Source organism: Oncorhynchus mykiss, chromosome 10 (genome assembly GCF_013265735.2).
Source record: "Oncorhynchus mykiss isolate Arlee chromosome 10, USDA_OmykA_1.1, whole genome shotgun sequence".
In the NCBI taxonomy this organism is placed as follows: Eukaryota; Metazoa; Chordata; class Actinopteri; order Salmoniformes; family Salmonidae; genus Oncorhynchus; species Oncorhynchus mykiss.
In genome coordinates, this window is record NC_048574.1 from 63,847,095 (window position 1) to 63,870,981 (window position 23,887).

At 41.1% G+C, this 23,887-nt stretch overlaps 2 protein-coding genes across 2 annotated transcripts in view; one reads left to right on the forward strand and one right to left on the reverse strand.

Moving 5' to 3' along the window:
* LOC110533183 (protein krueppel) overlaps positions 1-23,887 on the forward strand; it is a 260,240-nt gene that overhangs the window by 216,751 nt on the left and 19,602 nt on the right. The gene's annotated exons all lie outside the window — the stretch shown is intronic.
* Positions 16,654-20,158, reverse strand: LOC110534664 (C2H2 finger domain transcription factor mtfA). Its single transcript, XM_021619590.2, has 3 exons — positions 19,633-20,158; positions 18,934-19,058; positions 16,654-18,727 (listed from the first exon to the last, which is right to left on the reverse strand). Exons 1-3 carry the CDS (start codon positions 19,889-19,891, stop codon positions 17,615-17,617), a joined length of 1,497 nt encoding a protein of 498 aa, XP_021475265.2. The 5' UTR covers positions 19,892-20,158; the 3' UTR covers positions 16,654-17,614.

The window sequence follows — 23,887 nt, forward strand, 5'->3', positions numbered from 1 at the left end:
CAAAATAGTTTAGTCAGGTTTGTCTGATGACTTTGACTTATCATAGCCGACTCATTTATCCACAACATATTTATGTCCACCATGATGGGTTTAACAACAATGAAGTCATTCTGTAACTACAGTATAGGACTCAAAAGTAGTGAGGATGGGTAAAAAACGGCGTGTTGAAAGTGTGTGTGTGTATATGTACGTACCTGAGGGAGTGTATGTTAGTGTAATCTGTATCACCTCTCTCTTCCAGGAAGAGGAGGTGCTGCTGGTGAAGGAGGAGGGGTGTGAGGAGGGTCTGGAGAATGACGGGATCAAATTGGGGTCATAATACAGGCTGTACCAAATGTTTGATGTATTATAATAATTGATTATGCTTATGTTGTATTAATAGAAGGGGAAGGGCTATAAGTCCCCTTCCCCACTACATTTATAGTGTCCTAAACTACAGATTAACAATATATATACATAAGGTTTAAAATAGTTTCACAGTTATTTTCTAGTCACTGCCTCTTATAAAGAAACGGTCTGTGAGAAAAGCACCTCAAATATAAAGATAAGAGATAGATAATAAAAGGCAAATGAATTACTTAAAAATCATACAATGTGATTTTCTGGATTTTTGTTTTAGATTCCATCTCTCACAGTTGAAGTGTACCTATGATAAAAATTACAGACCTCTACATGCTTTGTAAGTAGGAAAACCTGCAAAATCGGCAGTGTTTCAAATACTTGTTCTCCCCACTGTATGTAATACAAACCTCCAAATGTTTAGCATGTTTTTCTAGATTCAGAACATAAAACAACATGTATAAAGCAAACATTATCCCGTAGGTCTAGCAAAGCAAGTACTTCAATAGCTTAAGCATATGTTGCAGAACAGTGATTCAAATATTTGTTCATAATATTTACAAAGAAGTTGATCTTAAGGGCCTGGTCACTTGAACAAACAACAGAGTACTCAAACCAACATATTTTCCTCCTATAAAAAAAAAAAAAAGTTCCATACAAATATTTGTAAAATATAAAAAATGCTTCATTTGAAAATCCCCAACCCAGACTGTAAACAAACCCCATATGCACTGTGAATAACTAACCCTGGAATGAGTAGGTGTGTCCAAACTTTTGACTGGTACGGTATATATATATATATATTTTTTGTCAAGTGCCAGTTTCATGAGAACAACCCAGATAAGCTTGTGTTGTGAGCTCTGTTGAGAAACAGTTAAGAGGGACTTGACTTTAGCATGTTTTGGTCGTTGTTGCATTGATGAACACAGTGATATGGTGACTGACATACATCAGTATAAATACAGCCAACCTTGAGTGTGTGACTTGTGTGGCTGAGTAAGTCCATTATTGAGTGACAATGTTTGCTCCAGCCATGGGAGATTTTTGTCGGCATGGTGCCGTAACAGCAGCCAGAGATTGATCCCTTCTATACATTTAAAAAATATTTTTTTAATCATAATTTTAATCATTTTGATGATTCAAATCAGTTAGCTGGCTTGAGGGGAAGAGAGGAAAGGGTCTCGTAAAAGTGGCAACTGAAGTGTGATAAACTATTCTGACCATGAACATTGTGTGGTGAGATTCCAGCGCCTTTGTGGCTACTCGAGTATCATCACCCAAGTGGGTGCTACACGGTGTTAAGCGTTGTACACATCGGTTGCGTCAAACTGTATGCTTTCAGGCAGAAGTCTATTCATTTCATTGGGAGGCAATATGCACCGCTGCAACTCAATTCAATTTCAATTTAAAGGCTTTCTTGGCATGGGAAACATATGTTAACATTGCCAAAGCAAGTGACGTGGATAAAACAAAAGTGAAATAAACAATACAAATTAACAGTAAACATTACACTCAGAGAAGTTCCAAAATAATAAAGGCATTTCAAATGTCATATGTCTATATAGTGTTGTAATGAAAATACATAAACATAAATATGGGTTTTTATTTCTCTGCAGATGAAGGCTCCGTTTGAAATTTTCCAAACTGTGCAGTCTTCTTTAGTCAGGCCAGATTCCATCGAAGAATCGGAAGTTACCAAACCATAGAAGATGAAAATATGTGATTTTCGAAGACGGGTTTATGGGATAGCTAGCAACTTGTATTGATTTACCCATTCCTATAAGTGAGTACTATTTTAATAGTACGTTAAAAAATAAGATGCATTGGCAGTTAAGCCAATTATACTTTATGACTGTTGCTTCCCGTTTTAGTTTTATTGTGATAATTATTATGAGTGAAGATCACTAGCTACAATATAGCCTAGCTTTTAGCTAGCTAGCTATCTGTTCTGTAAGATAGCTTGACTTGCTAGAAAGTTATAGAAACAAGTTAAGGAAAAAGTAAGTAAACAAAACATGATTTAACTGAAACAATGTTAATCTTGAATGCAACTTCCCAAATTAAATGAGATACTATGCTCTCCGAATGCATGAAGATGATGTACGGTGTAATGAAATACAGTATTTTCTATCCGATTGAATCTTTATTTAACTAGTCAGTTAAGAACAAATTCTTATTTACAATGACAGCCTACCAGGGGAACAATGGGTTAACTGCCTTGTTCAGGGGCAGAATGACCTTGTCAGCTCAGGGATTCGATCCAGCAACCTTTCAGTCACTGGCCCAATGCTCTAACCACTAGGCTACCTGCCGCCCTTTACCAGTAAAAAGTTTGGACACCTACTCATTCTAGTGTTTTTCTTTTTTACTATATTGTATCTGTGAACACATACAAACATAGTCACTGTTTTATTACCAATGTCAGTTAGAATAGGTGATATCTCACACACAAACAGATACTATATTGAAGTTTGAACAGGTCAGACTAAACCTACCGGAGCGATGTGGATGGGTAGTCAGGCTAAGCCTGACAAGCTGTGAAAATAGTGAACAGTGAATTAAATAATTTTTGGAGGTCTAAACCATTGCAATCATATTGATTTACATGTTATGATGACAACCTTTGCTCCTTCTGGTAAGTTTTGGTAGGTCCATTCATGACAAGTGAATCACTCTTTCTGAGTAAGTCTCAGAGCTTTCCACACCTGGATTGTGCAACATTTGGCCATTATTCTTTTCAAAATTCTTCAAGCTCTGTCGATTTGTTTGTTGATCATTGCTAGACAACCATTTTCAGGCCTTGCCATAGATTTTCAAACAGATTTAAGTCAAAACTGTAACGCCGTCACTCAAGAACATTCACGGTCTTCTTGGTAAGCAACTCCAGTGTAGATTTGACCTTGTGTTTAAGGTTATTGCCCAGCTGAAAGGCAAATTAATCTCCCAGTGTTTGGTGGAAAGCAGACTGAACCAGGTTTTCCTCTATGATTTTACCTGGGTTTAGCTCTATTCTGTTTATTTTTTATGCTGAAAAACTCCCCAGTCCTTAACGATTACACGCTGTGGCGAAATCTGCACGGAGCCTTCACCGTGCACTGCCACTTTAAGAGCGCATGAGCAGTAAGGAAGGAGAAAATGAAGAGAGCTCATTCAGCTCTTTGGGGAGGGGCTCTTTGGTGGCGCGACAGTTTGATTGTGTGTGCTGTAGAAGTTTTGTTTGTTTTCAGCGTGTGTAGTTTATAGAGTATTTGACTCAATCATCGGTGTAATTGCTCTAGGTCGTGGTTGTTTTCGTTTGGGACCGCGCCCGTTATGGATCGCATGGAGTAGTAGCAACATTGTTGCGAAGCTTTAACATGCAAACCAACAAACCATCGGACAGTCAGACAGTACACCTGCACGCCTGAAGACCACAGCTAAGATCTCTCTTGTTCTCTTTTTCTCTTCCCTCTATCGTTCCAGTGCTTTACCCTGCAACAGACTCTCTATTTTTCCAATGCACTTCCCATTGAAGTTCATTAGAGCTGGACTATTATTGCCATGCCTGAAGTATTTGGACATTTTAGTTAAAAGGGAGGTTGTTTGCAAGTTGTGTATTGTTATGTGAACTGTATTGAGATGTACTAATGACATGTGGCCGAGAAGACTGTGGACATTTTTAAGGCCTTTGTTGTGTCGATGAACCCCCCCCCCCCCCCCCCCCCCCCCCATTCATACCCTCTGCACTCATCCATTAGAAAAGAATACAGATTATTGCAAATCCTCTGATGACTGGGTTCGTTCTTGTATGAAGTTGCTGTTGAATTGCTCTGCCATTATTAGTATTATTGTATGAGGTATTCTTGTTGGAGTTACCCCTGTGCTGTGATGTGGGTTTTATATGGTGTGTATTCTCTTTTTCTCTCCACTGGCTATCTGGTAAACAGGCTGCAGTCTCTTCTGCTGATGTGTGTGGGTCTGGTAGTGGTTCTCTCTATTCTACTCTTTTCCTTTCGGCATGGTTAATACCTGCCTGGCGCCCGAACAAAATCTTTCTTTACCCCTCTAATAAATACCGCTACAACGCATACCCATAACATAATGCAGCCACCACTTTGCTTGAAAATATGGAGTGGTACTCCGTGATGTTTTCTATTGGATTTGCCCCCAAACGTAACACTTTGTATTCAGGACAAAAAGTGAATTGCTTTGCCACAATTTATGCTGTATTCTTTAGTGCCTTATTCTGTACAGGATTCCTCCTTTTCACTCTGTCAATTAGGTTAGTATTGTGGAGTAACTGCAATGTTGTTGATCATGCTTAGGTTTCTCCTATCACAGCCATTACACTATGTAACTGTTTTAAAGTCACCATTGGCCTCCTGGTGAAATCCCTATGCAGTTTCCTTCCTCTTCAGCAACTGACTTAGGAAGGGCGCCTGTATCTTTGTAGTGACTTAGTGTATTGATACACCATCCAAAGTGTAATTTTATAACTTCAATGTCTGCGTTTTTCATTTGATCTTATCTACCAATAGGTACCCTTCTTTGTGATCCATTGGAAAACCTCCCTGGTCTTTGTGGTTGAATCTGTGTTTGAAACTCACTGCTCGACTGAGGGATCTTACAGATAATTGCATGTGTGGGGTACAGAGATGAGGCAGTCATGCAAAAAATCATGTTAAACATTATTATTGCACACAGTGAGTCCATGCAACTTATTATGTGAATTGTTAAGCAAATTTGTACTCCTGAACTTTAGACTTGCCATGAAAGGGGTTGAATACTTTTCAGCTTTTCTTAATTAATTTGTAAAAACATAATTCCACTGTAGATCAGTGACAACAAAAACATCTTTAAAAAATTCAGGATGTAACAACAAAATGTGGAAAAAGTCAAGGGGTCGGTGTGAATGCTTTCTGAAGGCACTGTAATTCTATGCTATACAGACGTAGACTGACTGGCTCCAGATTGGATTCAGGCCAGTGACTCCATTACACTATGTAACCAATTGTGACATGTGCTATGGCCCTTGGCTCTAAAATGATACAATAATAGATATTATCTGCGTATGATGCATTTTACATCATACACAGATTAATTTCTCTATTTTGATAGTTACATATTTTATGATTGAAATGGTAGATCAATGAACAATTAAGTGACTCCAACACACAAATGCTGCGTACACATCTTAAGAATCTAGCGAAAATTACCGCTTTCTTGATTTCCACGGATGGCTGTCGGCATGGTTGTAAACTCTGCAAAAACACAATCATGTTTTTAGTACACAATTATTGATTTTATTACACAGTATGCATACACATTGATAGGCTATACACATGTATTAATAAAATGTATATTTTTTTATATAAAATGCACTGAAACCAAAATGCCTTTAGTTTTTGGTGATCTTCTCAGTTTTGGCTCATTTTCAAGTCCTCTGGTGGTTACAGTGATGCCAACTTAGCAATTTTGTTGCTAGATTTAGCAACTTTTCTGTCCAACAGCACCTGACAACAAATTTAGCTACTTTTAAAAATGTATTTTGAACTTTTAGCAACTTTTGAAAAGTGACTCAAACGATAAAATGCACACATTTTCCCCTCTAAATGACACAAAAACGATTTTCTCTGTCACAACACACGTGCCTGGCTGCAAAACTGCATTGTGAGTGACGTCAGCAGCAGGTGCTCAGCTCGTGCCCAAGCAGCAGCAGGCCAGCAGCAAATTGCAAATCATTGTTGGCTGACTGCAGCAGTACGGGTTCGACAAGCCAAACCCAATGAATATAGTTGGTCACAAATGTTTGATCTTGAACAGAACAAACAACATCAATCAACATAGCCAGAACATAGCAACAAATCAACCTGCCTCTAGCAACTTACCGTGAAAATTAGTTGGCAACACTGGGTGGTTACAGTCCTAACCATTGAACGGGTATCACCATAGAAAGAAGCTGGCTTGCTGAAAACAATGTCCATTTCGTCTGTTCTCTTTGGACGCAATGTCATTTGTTTTTTAGATAAACAGCTCGTTTTTGAATGGTAACTGCGTTAAGGCAGTTACCCCCCCCCCCCCCCTTGGGTTGTGCCGTGGCGGAGGTCTTTGTGGGCTATACTCAGCCTTGTCTCAGGATGGTAAGTTGGTGGTTGAAGATGTCCCTCTAGTGGTGTGGGGGCTGTGCTTTGGCAAAGTGGGTGGGGTTATATCCTTCCTGTTTGGCCCTGTCCGGGGGTGTCCTCGGAGTGGGCCACAGTGTCTCCTGACCCCTCCTGTCTCAGCCTCCAGTATTTATGCTGCAGTAGTTTATGTGTCGGGGGGCTAGGGTCAGTTTGTTATATCTGGAGTACTTCTCCTGTCCTATTTGGTGTCCTGTGTGAATCTAAGTGTGCGTTCTCTAATTCTCTCCTTCTCTCTTTCTCTGAGGACCTGAGCCCTAGGACCATGCCCCAGGAATACCTGACATGATGACTCCTTGCTGTCCCCAGTCCACCTGACTGTGCTGCTGCTCCAGTTTCAACTAAGGCAGAGCCTTATTATTATTCGACCATGCTGGTCATTTATGAACATTTGAACATCTTGACCATGTTTTGTTATAATCTCCACCCGGCACAGCCAGAAGAGGACTGGCCACCCCACATAGCCTGGTTCCTCTCTAGGTTTCTTCCTAGGTTTTGGCCTTTCTAGGGAGTTTTTCCTAGCCACCGTGCTTCTACACCTGCATTGCTTGCTGTTTGGGGTTTTAGGCTGGGTTTCTGTACAGCACTTGGAGATATCAGCTGATGTACGAAGGGCTATATAAATAAATTTGATTTGATTTGAAGAGTACTGGAAAGGTGGGGGTTTCAGGTTACAATAGGCTAAGCATACAGCAGATCGCCGATTGTCCTCACTTTGATTATGCTGTACAACATACTGTAGCACCGTGACCAGGATCTCTATTCATTTCAGTGAGCAGATTAGGGCATTCAGGAGGAACGGAAAACCAACTGAAGACATTTTTAAAAAATACTGGTAGACTTGGATTTTGGTCATGGACAGTGCTATTCGCAAAGCCCAGGAAAATGTACAGGTACAGTAGGCGACAATACTGTAAAGTAGGCCAAATAATGCTAAAAATAAATGCTATATAAAATCAACTGCTGGTTTTTACTGTATGCTGCACATTTTTACATTGTATTCCATTTCCAGCGAGACACTTCAAGCCATCGACTCACTGATGAATGAAGACGATGAGCGATCAGGAATCTGCTGGCATCACCGCACAACATCACTCAAATCAGTCAGAAGAGGACAGTTGAATAAACTTGCATGAAAGGCTCGGTAAGAAATATTATACAGTGGGGCAAAAAAGTATTTAGTCAGCCACCAATTGTGCAGGTTCTCCCACTTAAAAAAACGAGAGGCCTGTAATTTTCATCATAGGTACACTTCAACTATGACAGCCAAAATGGGGAAAAAAAATCCAGGCCCAGGCATGGATCAAAGCTGACGAGACATTCAATGTCGTCATCTTCACAGACGAATCAACCGTGGCGTAGTTGTAGCCTACGCCTCACGGACTTGTTATGTGTTCCACAATAATTCACTGTTGTCTCCTTTTTCAGGTATCATGGAAATCATCAAGAGATATGCTGGGCCCTATGTCAGAGAGGTGTTTCTGGGACCACATCATTTCTTTCAAGGCAGGATTTATAGCAATATTTAGTTATGTTTAGGCCTATTTACATGTATATTTCTATTATTGTACCTAATGTTGGCTGTTAGGCCAAATGTCTTGGCCTAAATGGCTGTTAGGCCAAATGCAGACAATGACCCAACACACTGCCGCCCAGGATTGCATTGAAAATGAGGGCATATACTGGGTCAAGACACCAGCAGAGTAAGTAGACCTTTATGTAGTAAAATAAAGGTTACATTTTTTTTTTTTAAATACATAAATAAAAGACCTACAACACCTACGGTAGGCCTACAGTATATCTAAAAATATAGATTTCTCATCTCTACATGTAGGTCTCCTGATTTAAAACCGATCTAACTTGTTTGGTATCAACTGAAAACATTCATCCGTAACTCTGCCAAGCCAACAAGCAAAGATCAAGATGTTTTGGCTAGAGAAATTGACGATACAACAACTCAACAAATACATTGATCATCTCAGCAAGGTTTTACCCGTGGTAGTGGAGCTGGGTGGAAGTGTGACTAAAATGTAGTTTAAATAAACATCTGCATTTGAATGTTTTTTCTCGTTATTTTATTAACAAAAGCATAGTGGTGATGAAGAAATACTGTACTGCTGTTTTGAGTTAGAAATGTAACACTTTAGAGTACTTAAGCATTGAATACATTGCAAGTGGAGGGGTTTTCACAGCCGTAGCTGGGCTATAAAAAGTCCATTGTCCTGCTAATAGGAAACATTGTTTGCGTGATGGGCCACACCTGCTACAGTACTACAGTAAACTTCTGAAAAACAAGTGTTTGAACATTTGTTTTCAAAATGCCTCCAGTTGTCCATCACTACTGTAAATAAAAACACAGCATCTTGTTTACATTCTTTATTGTAACCACAATGTCACAAATCATTTTTTAAATCGACCTTTCCAATGACTTTTAGAGTTTGGGATTTACAAACGTGTGCTTTTCATTATTCATTCCGTTGTTTTAGTTCCACCGTGCAGACTTTTTTTCTTGAAATTGTTTTATGTTGGATGCTACATTTTTGACTAGTTGCCTTATAAAATAATCCTACTTCTATTAGGCTGCTAAGCCTCATAGCCTACCTCAGCCAGTTAAGTTACTTTATGTAGGTCTAGGCTCCAAAAAAATTGTCTACAATTAAGCCCTCGATGTTTGTAAAGTCAAATTAAAATGAAGATTATTGTTGAAATGAATTGCTCGACTGGTGTAGGTTCTGTTGGTGTGCAACACTTGCACAACAAGTTAGCTATATTTTCAGCACCAGCACCTGTGGAACGCTTGTTAAGACAGTAACAGCTTACAGACGGTAGGCAATTAAGGTCACAGTTATGAAAACTTAGGACACCAAAGAGGCCTTTCTACTTACTGAAAAACACCAAAAGAAAGATGCCACGGGTCCTTGCTCACCTGTGAAAGTGCCTTAGGCTTGCTGCAAGGAGGCATGAGAATGGCAGATGTGGCCAGGGCAATAAATTGCAATGTCCGTATAGTGAGATGCCTAAGACAGCGCTACAGGGAGACAGGATGGACAGCTGATCGTCCTCACAGTGGAAGACCACGTGTAACACCTGCACAGGATCGGTACATCCGAACTTCACACCTGCGGGACAGGTACAGGATTGCAACAACAACTGCCCGAGTTACAACAGGAACGCACAATCCCTCCATCAGTGCTCAGTCTGTCCGCAATAGGCTGAGAGAGGCTGGACTGAGGTCTTGTAGGCCTATTGTACGGCAGGTCCTCACCAGACATTACCGGCAACAACGTCGCCTATGAGCACAAACCCACCGTCGCTGGACCAGACAGAACTGGCAAAAAGTGCTCTTCACTGACGAGTCGCGGTTTTATCTCACCAAGCGTGATGGTCGGATTTGCGTTTATCGTCGAAGGAATGAGCATTACACCGAGGCCTGTACTCTGGAGCGGGATCGATTTGGAGGTGGAGGGTCCATCATGGTCTGGGGCGGTGTGTCACAGCATCATCGTACTGAGCGTGTTGTCATTGCAGGCAATCTCAATGCTGTGCTTTACAGGGAAGACATCCTCCTCCCTCATGTGGTACCCTTCCTGCAGGCTCATCCTGACATGACCCTCCAGCGTGACAATGCCACCAGCCATACTGCTCGTTCTATGCGTGATTTCCTACAAGACAGAAATGTCTTGCCATGGCCAGCGAAGAGCCCGGATCGCAATCCCATTGAGCACGTCTGGGACCTGTTGGATAAGAGGGTGAGGGCTAGGGCCATTCCCCCAAAAAAGGTCCGCAGGTGCCTTGGTGGAAGAGTGGGGTAACATCTTACAGCAAGAACTGGCAAATCTGGTGCAGTCCTTGAGGAGGAGATGCAGTACTTAATGCAGCTGGTACCCACACCAGATACCGACTGTTACTTTTGACCCCCCTTTGTTCAGGGACACATTATTCCATTTCTGTTAGTCACGTGTGTGTGGAACTTGTTCAGTTTATGTCTCAGTTGTTGACTCTTGTTATGTTCATACAAATATTTACACATGTTAAGTTTGCTGAAAATAAACGCAGTTGACAGTGAGAGGACGTTTCTTTTTTTGCAGAGTTTGTATACAGTTGAAGTCAGATGTTTACATACACTTAGGATGGAGTAATTCAAACTCATTGTTCAACCACTCCAAAAAGGTCTTGTTAATTAACAAACTATAGTTTTGGCAAGTCGGTTAGGACATCTACTTTGTGCATGACACAGGTAGTTTTTCCAACAATTGTTTACAGACAGATTATTTCACTTATAATTTCACTGTATCACAAAAGTTTACATACACTAAGTTGACTGTGCCTTCAAACAGCTTAGAAAATTCCCAAAAATTATGTTATGGCTTTAGAAGCTTCTTATAGGCTAATTGACATCATTTGAGTCAATTGGATGTGTACCTGTGGATGTATTTCAAGGCCTACCTTAAAAACTCAGTGCCTCTTTGCTTGACATCATGGGAAAATCAAAACAAAATCAGCCAAGTCCTCAGAAAAATAATTGTATACCTCCACAAGTCTGGTTCATCCTTGGGAGCAATTTCCAAACGCCTGAAGGTACAAACAATAGTACGCAAGTATAAACACCATTGGACCACGCAGCTCTCATACCGCTCAGGAAGGACACGCGTTCTGTCTCCTAGAGATGAACGTACTTTGGTACAAAAAGTACAAATCAATCCCAGAACAGCAGCAAAGGACCTTGTGAAGATGCTGGATGTAACTAACGGGTACAAAAGTATCTATACCCACAGTAAAATGAGTCCTATAATCGACATAACCTGAGCAAGGAAGAAGCTATTGCTCCAAAACTGCCATAAAAAAAGCCAGACTATGGTTTGCAACTGCACATGGGGACAAAGATCGTACTTTTTGGAGAAATGTCCTGTGATGAAACAAAAATAGAACTGCTTGGCCATAATGACCATCATTATGTTTGGAGGAAAAACAGGGAGGCTTGCAAGCCTAAGAAAACCATCCCAACCGTGAAGCACGGGGGTGGCAGCATCATGTTGTGGGGGTGCTTTGCTGCAGGAGGATGGAAAATGACGTGGATATATTGAAGCAACATCTCAAGACATCAGTCAGGAAGTTAAAGCTTGGTCGCAAATGGGTCTTCCAAATGGACAACGACACCCCCAAGCATACTTCCAAAGTTGTGGCAAAATGGCTTAAGGACAATAAAGTCAAGGTATTGGAGTGGCCATCACAAAGCTCTGACCTCAATCCTATAGAAGATTTGTTGGCAGAACTGAAAAGCGTTTGCGAGCAAGGAGGCCTACAAACCTGACTCAGTTACACCAGCTCTGTCCGGAGGAATGGGCCAAAATTCACCCAACTTATTGTGGGAAGCTTGTGGAAGGCTAGCAGAAATGTTTAACTCAAGTTAACCAAATTTACAAGGCAATGCTACCAAATACTAATTGAGTGTATGTCCATTTTTGACCCACTGGGAATGTGATGAAAGAAATAAAAGCTGAAATAAATCACTCTACTATTATTCTGACATTTCACATTCTTAAAATAAAGTGGTTATCCAAACTGACCTAAGACAGGACATTTTTACTAGGATTAAAAGTCAGGAATTGTGAAAAACTGAGTTTAAACGTATTTGGCTAAGGTGTATGTAAACTTCCAATTTCAACTGTACATATATTTTTTCAGAACATTAACCGTGTGTGGGTAGATACATGTGTGTAGGTATATGTGGAAAGGTAGATACAAATTATTTGTTGCTAGTTGGGGAGTTTTTTTCCCCCCACACATAGTTTGGCTATTAGACAATTCTTTAGTATAGGTTGAATAGTCTATTTTTCAGCTAATAGCCCATCCTAGCGATGTTGTTTGCAGAATTCACAGCTTGCTACAGTACGCTTGTGAAAAACAAAATGCCTCCAGCAGTTGAAACACAGAATATCTAATTGATAAAGTGTTTTTAGCCACAATGCTTTTGGTGCAGTCGGTAGCACGCTGGACTTAGGGCTAGAAGGTTGAGGGTCCTACCTGCTCGTTTCATTACATTATTATGCCGGTCTCAGAGCAAATAGCCCGGATTGTTACTCCTATCTCGTTCCTCACCTTCTTCCACGTGTCATTCTCTGCCTGAGTGGCTCGCTTGTGGGCATGCTGGCAGGATATGGCAGCACTTTCGGTTGTGCGTCAACAATTCAGCATAGAAAGTTTGTATGAAGGTCTGGTTATTTACAGGAAAATAGTAATATGCTCTAAATCGCTAAACAAACTTTGCTGCTCTGTTTTCAATCGTCCACATGGCTGGTAGAACCTATTCAAGTAGTTAACTAGCTAGCTAACTTCTATGATGAAGGTAGGGCTAGGCATTATTGATATTATTTGTGTCTGTGGGTGAGGGGTGGGGAGCCTACTTCAAGTACTACTTGACTTGTATCTACTTTAGCTAGCTGTATAATTTTTGAGAGGTTTCAAAGATGGACTGACTAGTATCCTCAAGTCAACAGTGTGCTAACTTTACTTCGGGAAAACAGTTATGTTTGCGGTTACCCTCTGGACAGCAGATCATTAGTATAACTAGTAGGCAAGGCTATGAAACCTTGTTTAGTCCTGCCTGCTATGGTGGGTTTTAAATTAATTGGTTTTCTCACGTTTGTTTTTGAGGTATAATTACTGTCATATTACAAATCGCAAACTTAATTTGCAACTTATTTATTCCAGAACCAAAGAGTGTGCAAATCACCTCTCAACTAGGTCAGCTGTTTCAACCTGGAACTCTATTCTCCTGCTGTGGTCCGATTCAGTCATTGGAAGAAATCCTGAAGAGCAGGAGTGTGTGAAGGGTTTTGTCCCAGCCCCCAGCTCTAAAATTTGACTTCATTATGTAATTAACATAGCCTATCTCCGTGATTCGTTATGATTTGTATTCGGGTATGGGCTGGAACAAAAGCTTCTACACAGTCCTGCCAATCAGATCTGGAGCTGTGCACCCGTTTAATTCATTATTCTCTGTACTATGGGTACAATTGGGGGAGGGGGGGGGGGTATCGATATATAACTTATGATCCACTCTCAAGTTGAAGTTGCAATGGCGGCGGTTGCTAAGGGAGCAGAAGCCTGCAGCCAAGGCAGCACTGGTCCACACCTGCTCTGTCTGTCGGGTGAGTAGTATTGGTTGGTACTGAATGTGCTTGTAGGTTCCTCTCCATGTGTAGGCTATTGTACAGGCCTGTGTGGTACAGTCTTTCATAAGTGTAGAAGTTTGTTGCATCGTATTGCTTAGTTTATCACGTGTCAACTTTGAATTCAATCTAAGCCACAGATTGTTAACTTCCTCCATTTTGTACTTGACCTTTATAGATGCAGACCCGAAGAAATTGAAGCAGAACTTTGAGAGCAAGCATTCCAAGTCTCCAGTGGTCCCAGTGCTGGTTGATGTACAGGCCTAAGTGAGCACACGCACTCAAATGGACCTACAGCTCAGGCAAGATTTTTTTTCAACAAGTTAGTTCTGAATTGCTTTATATAATATAGCAGTGCATTCTGACACCATGAACTGAAATAACTTTCACCTTATTCACATAGTTGGCAGAAATTATAAGGGATTCAATAAAGAACTCCACAGGCTGAATTAGAAGAGGATCTGGTAAAATAAGGGAATGTTACTAATATCATCTTAGGTAGCTAGCTAGCAATATAGCTAATCTGCAAAAAGATAGCCTAGTATTCATGGCACATTATAAATATCTGACTGCTACTAGGATAGTATTCTGTACAAGACAAGACCAAATGCATAAATAAAACAAATGTGTTAAATAAAATATGGAACATTAAATTGAAATGTTCAATATATCTTTTGTTTTGGATCAAGGTAACTAGCTAGCTGATAGCGAAGGTGTCAGCTAGAGATGACGTGCAGGAGCTTGCAGGGATTTGTAGTCTTGAATGATGTCTACTTTGATGTTAGTCAGCATTTTCGTATCTGAGAGTAAATAGAACCGAATGAATAAGTCACCTTGCCCGAGAGATATTTACAGGGTTATCAAAATGTCACTCCAGAGTAAGCCTAGGTTTTATGGGTCTTATGACACGTCCACTGTGGGAGTCAATATAACATTTAAGATTATTGTACATTGTTTAAAAAAATAAGTAGTTGAACAGCCTTATGGACTTATGGACTGGCAAACACCGCTAAAGCCGTTGACTAGTAAATGACCGTGGGGTTCGAGCCCCCCTCGCTTCAAGCATTTTTGGAAAACACTGTCCATGCATACAGTGCATTCGAAAAGAATTCAGACCCCCTTCAATTTTAACATTTTATTACCTTACAGCCTTATTCTAAAATGTATTATTGTGTGTCCCCCAATTCACACACACAATACCCCATTATGACAAAGCAAAAACAGGGTTTTAGAAAATTTTGAAATGTTTTGGTTCCCTTCCCCAGATCTGTGCCAACACAATCATGTCTCTGAGCTCTACGGACAATTCCTTTGACCTCATGGCTTGGTTTTTGATCTGGCATGCACTGTCGACTGTGGGACGTTATATAGACAGGTTTGTGCCTTTCCAAATCATGTCTAATCATTTGAATTTACAACAAGTGGACTCCAATCAAGCTGTAGAAACATCTCAAGGATGATCAATGGAAACAGGATGCACCTGAGCCCAATTTCAAGTCTCATAGCAAAAGGTCTGAATACTTAGGTAAATAAGGTATTTCTGTTTATTATTTTTTTTATAATTATGTAAAAAAAATCCTTTGTTATTATGGGGTATTGTGTGTAGATTGATGAGGAAAATGTTTAAGTAACGTAACAAAATATGGAAAAAGTCAAGTGGTCTGAATACTTTCCTGATGCACTGAAACATTGTACATGTAAGTGTAGGCCTAAACTTCTATATAATATGGCCTGTACTATAGTAGCAACAATGATTTATGTAGCTGTGTCAGTCTGCATTTTTACATTGAAATCATGGATTTCACGAGGGTTTCAGAAGTGATACATTTTTATTTCCGTAGGACTATAGCCTATCGACAATGGAGGTGTACCATGCAAAGTCCCATATGCATTAATAGGTTACAGCATAAGGAGGACACTATCTGATGTGAATGAATGTAGGCTATAGCTCTACTGTTGATTGGAGTTCCTAATTTACAGAATATGAGAATCAGCGAGTTAGATGACAATCAAATAGAAGTAATTCACCATCTGATACTGATACAGCCAAACGTCTTCCTCAATTAAAACGGTCAATTCTTGTCCTCCGGACTCTTGATAAACGTATTTAAAATAAACTGCAATACTGCCATCTGTAGGATGATAGTGAGAGTACAACGTGTAATCCTACTCTAGTACACTTTAATGCTCATCTTCAAGTCAAATAACACATATGTGATGAAGTAGATGACTATAAAAATGCATATAAAAACGTTGTAGGGCTACATTTAGGTGTACACAATCATATTGCATAGGCTGTATTATATGGATATTAGGTCATAGCAGTGTTTGTCTGCAAGGCTGAAGAAATTAAAATCATTCTTAAATTTTCATTTTCAAGCTGTAGGCTTCAAAACACACAAATGTAATTCTACATTTCAAAAGGGGGGGAAAAACTCATGTGAGATTGGAACCCTTGCCACAATCTGGAATCCATGCCACAATCTGGAACCCTTGCCACAATCTGCGACAATTACATGGCGCTAGACACTCTACATAGAAAGCAATTTGATCAGTCAGTAAAATACATGATGTAGTTGCTTTGATTATCGGTACATGCTGTTACACTTCTGTTATGGATGCTGTTGGAACATTGCCTGATGCTTAGTCTGAACATTCGTCAATTTTTTTGCAAGTATGACCCCGGAGTGTTTACCCAACCCCACTATGTTTGAGTTCTATACTGTAGTTACAGAATTACTTTGTTGTTGTTAAACCCATCATGGTGGACATAAATATGATGTTGTGGGTAAAAATAAGTCAGCAATGATAAGTCAAGTCAGACAAACATGACTAAACTATTTTGACATGTACAGTAGGTGTTTGTTAGTGTGTGGGTAATTGTAGGTATATTTAGTAAGTGTATATTGGTTATAAAGTTCTGTTTATGCAGAATAGGGTGAAATCAGATGTGATGTATACTAAAAGTCTCAATGATAGCCTTAAAGTAAAATGTGATGTTTATTAAACATAAGTGTTAAATAGACCATGTGAAAACCACACATACACATCAACTAAAAATCTGCATGAACTTGATAAATTGCATTCATTTCCTCATTAAAAGTGTCTTGGGAAAGCAGTTCAATGAATGTAATGAAATAGGCATTTGTGAACATCACATAGCCTACACAGTACAAACAATATGTAACAGACTTTTTAGGCTTATGTGCTTTATACACTGAGTGTACAAAACATTAACACCTGCTCTTTCCATGACAGACTGGCCAGGTGAAACAAGGTGAATGCTATGATCTCTTATTGATGTCACCTGTTAACCCCACTTCAAATCATTGTAGACGGAGAGGAGGAGACAGGTTAAAGAAGGATTTTTAAGCCTTGAGACATGGATTGTGTGTGTGCCATTCAGAGGGTGAATAGGAAAGACAAAAGATGTAAGTGCCTTTGAAGGAGGTATGGTAGCAAGTGCCAGGCGCAGCGGTTTGTGTCAAGAACCGCAACGCTGCTGGGTCTTTCACGCTCAACAGTTATCCGTGTGTATCAAGAATGGTCCACCGCCCAAAAGACATCCAGCCAACTTGACGGAACTGTGGGAAGCATTGGAGTCAACATGGGCCAGCATCCGTGTGGAACACTTTCGAGTCCACGTCCCGACTAATTGAGGTTGTTTTGAGGGCAAAAGGGGGGGTGCAATTCAATATTAGCGATGTGTTCCTAATGTTTTGTACACTCAGTGTATATCACACAATGTCTGGATGCAATATTCTACCCAGGAATATTCAACACTGAAATCTTTTACTCTCGTAATTCAAAATGCATCCGTGGATCGTTTCTGCCCACTACAATGAAAAGTAATCTTTGCATGGTTTGATATAAACGCAATAAGCTATAAAGTGGAATAGTTTTTCTGCTGGGGTATCCTGAGGTAGCTCCTCTCTGAGAACCTCAGACGAACAGCCTTTCTCCCATGTGGACCTTCAGGTGTCTCTTCAGGCTGCCAGCCTGGGTAAAGCGCATGTGACACTGGGGGCAGCTGTAGGGTTTCTCCCCTGTGTGGACCCTCTGGTGCCTCTTCAGGCTGCCAGCCTCAGCGAAGCGCATATCACACTGGGTACAGCTGAAGGGTTTCACCCCTGTGTGGACCCTCTGGTGGATCTCCACTTTCTGGAGGCAGCTGAAGCCTTTGTTACAGAACATGCAGAGGAAGCGTTTCTCTTTACTACTGCCTGATGTGTTTCCCCCTCCCTGAGCTCTAGCCCTGTCGTTTGAGTTCAATACCTGATCGAAAAGGACGCGGCAGTGTGAATCGGAAGGCCCCTTCGACGTGGACACTGGGGCCCGATCCCTGAGCGTGCGTACAGGGGAGTGGCTCGAGACATTTGGATTTGTCTCTAAGCTTTCCCTGTAATCTAAGAAATATTGTGAGTGTCCTTCTCCTAAGTGAGTCTCGTCTGCATTCCATGTAAGAGGAGTGTCGCCTTCCACTTTGACAGTCACATCATCTACCGCTATAACCTCCCCTTTCTTATCTAGGCACCCTTCAGAGTATACACTACTACTGTACTGGTTCCAGTCCCCTCGAGACAGATCAGTCTGTGTCTCTAAACCCAAGGATATGTTGCCAGAGTCCATCTCTGTAGTGTAAAAACAAGACAGATCATCACCACCAGAGTCTAACGCATCACCATCAGTATTTCCACAGGAATTAACCGTCTTCTGGCTCTGGTGAAATACCGGTAAATACTCTGTGCCAGGAGCAGGAGGACAGCCCATTGGCCCCAGTCTCTCTGCTTCGGATCTGTGGCCAGATCCTGTGTGTAAAAGCCTGTGTGCTACAGTTAAGGTCTCAGTGTCTGTCTCGGACTTGAGGACAGCGTTCGGCGTTCCACTGACCTCCGTGATGCTGCGTCGGGTTCTGGGCGGCGTGGGGGTGGGGTCCTCCGTGGCTACAGGGAGCACTCCAGCCGCTTTAGTCTGGATGTCTGTGCTTTGCCCTGAGTCCTCTCCTTCAGACCTCTCCAGCTTGACCCCAGGCCCTGCATCCTCAGCATCTACAGACTGACACAAGAAGAGGAGGTTCTTACCAGTATATGATTTGAATAGGATAACAATGTCATAGAGAAGTCTCACAAGGATCCCTATGACAGATAAATAAGGATGTACATGTAAGGAAGTGAATAGCTGAGGGGAGCCTTTCTGAAATAAACGAGACACATTTGACACGCTGTACAAAGTAACACTTTATGCAACACTATTACACTAACCTCTATCACAATAACATGATGGGTTGAGGTTCCACTACCCTCATCAACAGTGATTGGTTGGTCATCTCTCCATGTATTGTGTCCTGCTGGCTTTACAAAGCTCCTATGGCCTCCAGTGAGATGTCCTTCACCCGAGAGAGTGATTGGGGGGAAAATAAGTGATTAGGTTAGCTACTGTCAATGCTCAAAGGTCTATTGACAATGGCCGTGTCTGAATACCAATACTAACATACTTAAACTGTATACTTATTTTGGCGTTTTATCTAGTAGAATTCACTCGTCTTTTCTGACTCAAGTTTTTGACAACAGCTGATAATCATAAATTGACGCGTTGTACCAAAATAAACTAATGGCGGGAGTCAATCACTCTTTAGATGACGCATTCGTAGTACTATTTTCTTTTTTGCATACTATTTAGTACACAAGTATGGGTATTGGCAGGGATGTAAAATAACTCTTCGCATAACTTCTTGATATACTATTTTGAGATGATGTTTCATGCATCATTGTTTTCGATGAGTAAATAATAGGAAATGCAGTAAATCAAGAATCTGGTTAGAATATGATGGATACGTAATCAGGGGAATTATTGCATACTATCCAAAACTGAACAAGACCAAATTCTGGTTAACGTATCTAAGGTCACACACGCGCAGAGGAGAACGGGGCGATAGCCCCGCAGCCTCCAGCAAAATGTACCTCTTGCTATTCCTCTGTTTCGGTCGAGGATCTTGACACTACTCGGACGACTGGCGAGGACGCGGTCCCGTGACACCTTCAGTTCCAGTAGCTGAAGTTTCCTCCGCAATGCCCGGTTTTCTTTCTGGCTTTGAGTCATTTCCAAACGAAACACTGCATAGTCGTCGTCTACGAGTTTACAGATGTCTGCCACGGCTGCATTCGCTAGCATCTCCATAATGGAGGCTATTTGAGTATGAAAAACCATACAGTTAGCCATGTTAGCGGCTAGTTAACGTTACCTAGATAACGTATATCAACCAAGTCCTGTCTCCAACGCGAATTAAAGAATACATGAGGTAAACGTGTGATGTTGTACAATTAAATTAGTCATAGTTTGAGTTCCAGAGTATTAATAAACGTCTAAATAACACAAAAAAAAGCTAACGTTGAAATTATTCTTGGTCACGGTTCACTTCTTCTCTAAATTAGTATTGGCGGATCGCAACCGTGACGTACATACAGCGCCACCTACTGTACTGGAGTGTGAGGCCATTCACGGCCTCCCCTTCTTCGATGAGGTTTAACTGCAGTTGGCATCCAATATTTTTTTTACATTTTAAATGTAACCTTTATTTAACTAGGCAAGTCAGTTAAGAGCAAATTCTTATTTACAATGACGGCCTACTCCGGACAACGCTGTGACAATTGTGCGCCGCCTTATGGGACTCCCAATCACGGCCGGATGTGATACAGACTGGATTTAAACCAGATAGTGACGCCTCTTGCACTGAGATGCAGTGCCTTAGACCGCTGTGCCACTCGGGAGGCCAATATGTTGTATTACCGCCACCTACTAGACTGAAGTACAACTCCCTTATACTTTGCTTGAAAAATAAAAATACCCTACCATCTAACTACATTCACAAAAAAATCAACAAATAAATTAAATTAAAACCACCCTCATCCACTACTTAAATCTATTTAGTCCTACCTCATGTCAACAACCTGAAAGGATGGGACATCACCACTCAACACACCCTGTAACTCTTCTGGTGTCAAGTCTCGCACACCCAAATACCTCTCTGCAGCTGCCACCACAACCTCAATTTCTGCAAGTTACGTTCTATCCCTGCAGTACAGTTGATAACCATTGCTATAAATGCTAAAAATCCATTCTTACTGAAACATATCACTTGCTGGCCTAACCCTCTACTGGTACAGATCTACTACTCACACCACTCCTCTCAGGATCCCTCCCCTTGACCCATCTTCATCTACTTTCTTCACTGCCTCAGCATATGACAACTTCTGCACTACTCTAACCCTGGAAACCTCAACCTGCCTCTCTCGCACAGGACATTTCTGATCTTCAGCCCCATGGGCTACCCTAAAATTAACACATACCACTACCTTCCCAATGCTACACATTCCTTTGTCTCATGCCCTTCTGCACACTTCTCACACCTAGGAACCTCCCTCCTACACACTGCTTCCACATGCCCATAAGCTTGACACCTGTAACAACATAATGTATATCGCACAAAAGCTTGTACAGGATAAGTAACATCACTTTGTCAGGCAAAGACTCATCATCAAAACTCAAAAGGACAGACAATGACTGCTGTTTCACCACTCTCACCCCCCTATCTGCGTCGCACCAAACGACAAGCACCACAAACACCGGGAATCTTCCCCTTCAGTTGGTCAACTTTTAAATTTACTGCTTCCCCAGCAATCACTCCTTTCAATGGCGCCCTTTTCTTGAGAGCAAAATAATTCACATTTTTTGCCCCCATTCGTTTAATGCCGAGCGCCTTCTCCCTCTGACCAGCAGAAACACAAACAACTATAATTGAATTCTTCTGTTTTAATTCCCAATTAAAATTAAACACTCTGTCAATTCATAAGAATTTGTAAGACCCTTATTTTATAGGAATGGACAGAGCCCGTCTTAAAAGTCAAGTAACAGCCTTTATTCAAGAGAGTACTGAGTTCATACACATTTTACCACAGGTTATAAACTGAAAATGACGTCAGCGTTTTCTAAATGTTCCGTCTCTTCTTGACACTGGTAGAAAGGCCCTATAGCTCTCAAGCCTTCCCTCCTCGCCTAGAGCCAAGGTCAGTCAGTGTAGATAAGCATTCTAGACAGTCTGGAGATAGTTCATTCATTTGTACCAAGGAACAGACCGTCATTGTTCTAAACCCTTGACTACATTCACTACATTATATTCAATACTGGGATCAAGAGAGAAAATTAATACATGTACAGTAGCATAATAGTATTCTGATTAGTACATCCTGATTGAAATGTATACATAATTAGTCATTATAGATAAAAATTCCCTTAACAATTTACTGCTTCCCCAGCAATCACTCCTTTCAATGGCGCCCTTTTCTTGAGAGCAAAATAATTCACATTTCTTGCCCCCATTCGTTTAATGCCGAGCGCCTTCTCCCTCTGACCAGCAGAAACACAAACAACTATCACAAGACCACTTCTGGTTACCCTCACCAATTCCACAGTACCCAACTCTGTTTTCACCCACCCTGAAACCACAAATCGATCAACCAAAAGGCAAGGGTCCACTTTTTACAAAAACTTCACTCCTACTGTCACAGGCTAATCTTTATCCTGACCCTCGGTGCAAGCCTCGGGCTCCGAGAACTTCCCCTCACCTACCACCTCCAATACTTCGCCCTCATTCTCTTCAGCTCACACTGCTTACACGTTCTACCATTCTCCTTTAACAAATCATCTCCCTTTTCCAAGCCATTTTTAACTGACTAACTGACCATCTTCCTCCTCCTCTCGCTTAGACCTCCTCTGCTTCTCTTTTTCCCTCCATTCCCCCTCCGTATTCTAAGTCTCCTTATGATAATACTGCACTTCTCCTGACATATATCTTGTTATTGCTTTCTCAAGGGACGCCATTTAACCGGCTGTCACAATCAGCACACACCCCTCGGGATGTATTTCTCAACAGTGCATCCCACGTACCAAGCAGCTGCTTCGTCTTGATGTTATTCTTTATCAAAAGCTACCGCGACACTTTTCAAAGTCAAACAAGCGCGCCCTTCCACCCACCTTCCCCGTCTCTGCGAAAGCTCTCCCCAAAATGTCACGTCTGCTGGTCACGGCCTCCGCTATTCATGTATTCCTCTATCTAGCTGTGTGTTTCCACTTACTGCTCTGGAGTGGAAGCTCATTAGACATCATAGAACATTTGCCCTACTAATTAATCATAGACCCAGTCAAAAAAACTCACCACTATTCCACTAGCTACTTGGCCCCATCAGTGTTGTAACGATGTGTAACTAGTTAAAGTAAAAAAGGGGAAAATAAATAAACATAAATATGGGTTGTATTTACAAAGGTGTTTGTTCTTCACTGGTTGCCCTTTTCTTTTGGCAACAGGTCACACATCTTGCTGCTGTGATTGCACACTGTGGTATTTCACCCAATAGATAAGAGAGTTTATCAAAATTGGATGTGGTTTTCAAATTCTTCGTGGGTCTGTGTAATCTTAGGGAAATTTGTGTCTTTAATATGGTCATACATTTGGCAGGAGGTTAGGAAATGCAACTCAGTTTCCACCTCATTTTGTGAGCAGTGTGCACATAGCCTGTCTTCTATTGAGAGCCAGGTCTGCCTACGCCGAACATTCTCAATAGCAAGGCTACGCTCACTGAGTCTGTACATAGTCAAAGCTTTCCTTCATTTTGGGTCAATCAGAGTCATCAGGTATTCTGCCACTCTGTACTCTCTGTTTAGGGCCAAATAGCATTCTAGTTGCGCTGTTGTTTTTAAATTATTTCTAATGTGTCAAGTAATCATCTTTTTGTTGTCTCATGATTTTGTTGGGTCTAATTGTGTTGTCCTGGGACTCACTTGGGTCTATTTGTGAACAGAGTCCCAGGACCAGCCTGCTTAGGGGACTCTTCTCCAAGTTCATCTCTCTGTAGGTGATGGCTTTGTTATGGAAGATTTGGAATAGCTTCCATTTAAGTGGTTGTAGAATTTAATTTAATTTCCTGGATTTTGATAATTAGCGGGTATCGTCCTAATTCTGCTATGCATGCATTATTTGGGGTTTTACGTTGTACGCAGGGGATATTTTGCAGAATTCTGCATGCAGAGTCTCTCAATTTGGTGTTTGTCTCATTTTGTGATTTCTTGGTTGGTGAGCGGACCCCAGACCTCACAACCATAAAGGACAATGGGTTCCATCACTGATTCAAGTATTTTTTGCCAGATCCTAATTGGTATGTC

Excerpts from the sequence above, each read along its gene's own strand:
- LOC110534664 (XM_021619590.2), bottom strand. The coding sequence starts at position 19,891 with ATGGCTAACTGTATGGTTTTTCATACTCAAATAGCCTCCATTATGGAG. Across the intron at positions 19,059-19,632 it reads AAACAGAGGAATAGCAAGAG|GACATCTCACTGGAGGCCAT; the intron begins GTACATTTTGCT and ends TCTCGGGTGAAG. Across the intron at positions 18,728-18,933 it reads ATCATGTTATTGTGATAGAG|TCTGTAGATGCTGAGGATGC; the intron begins GTTAGTGTAATA and ends TTCTTGTGTCAG.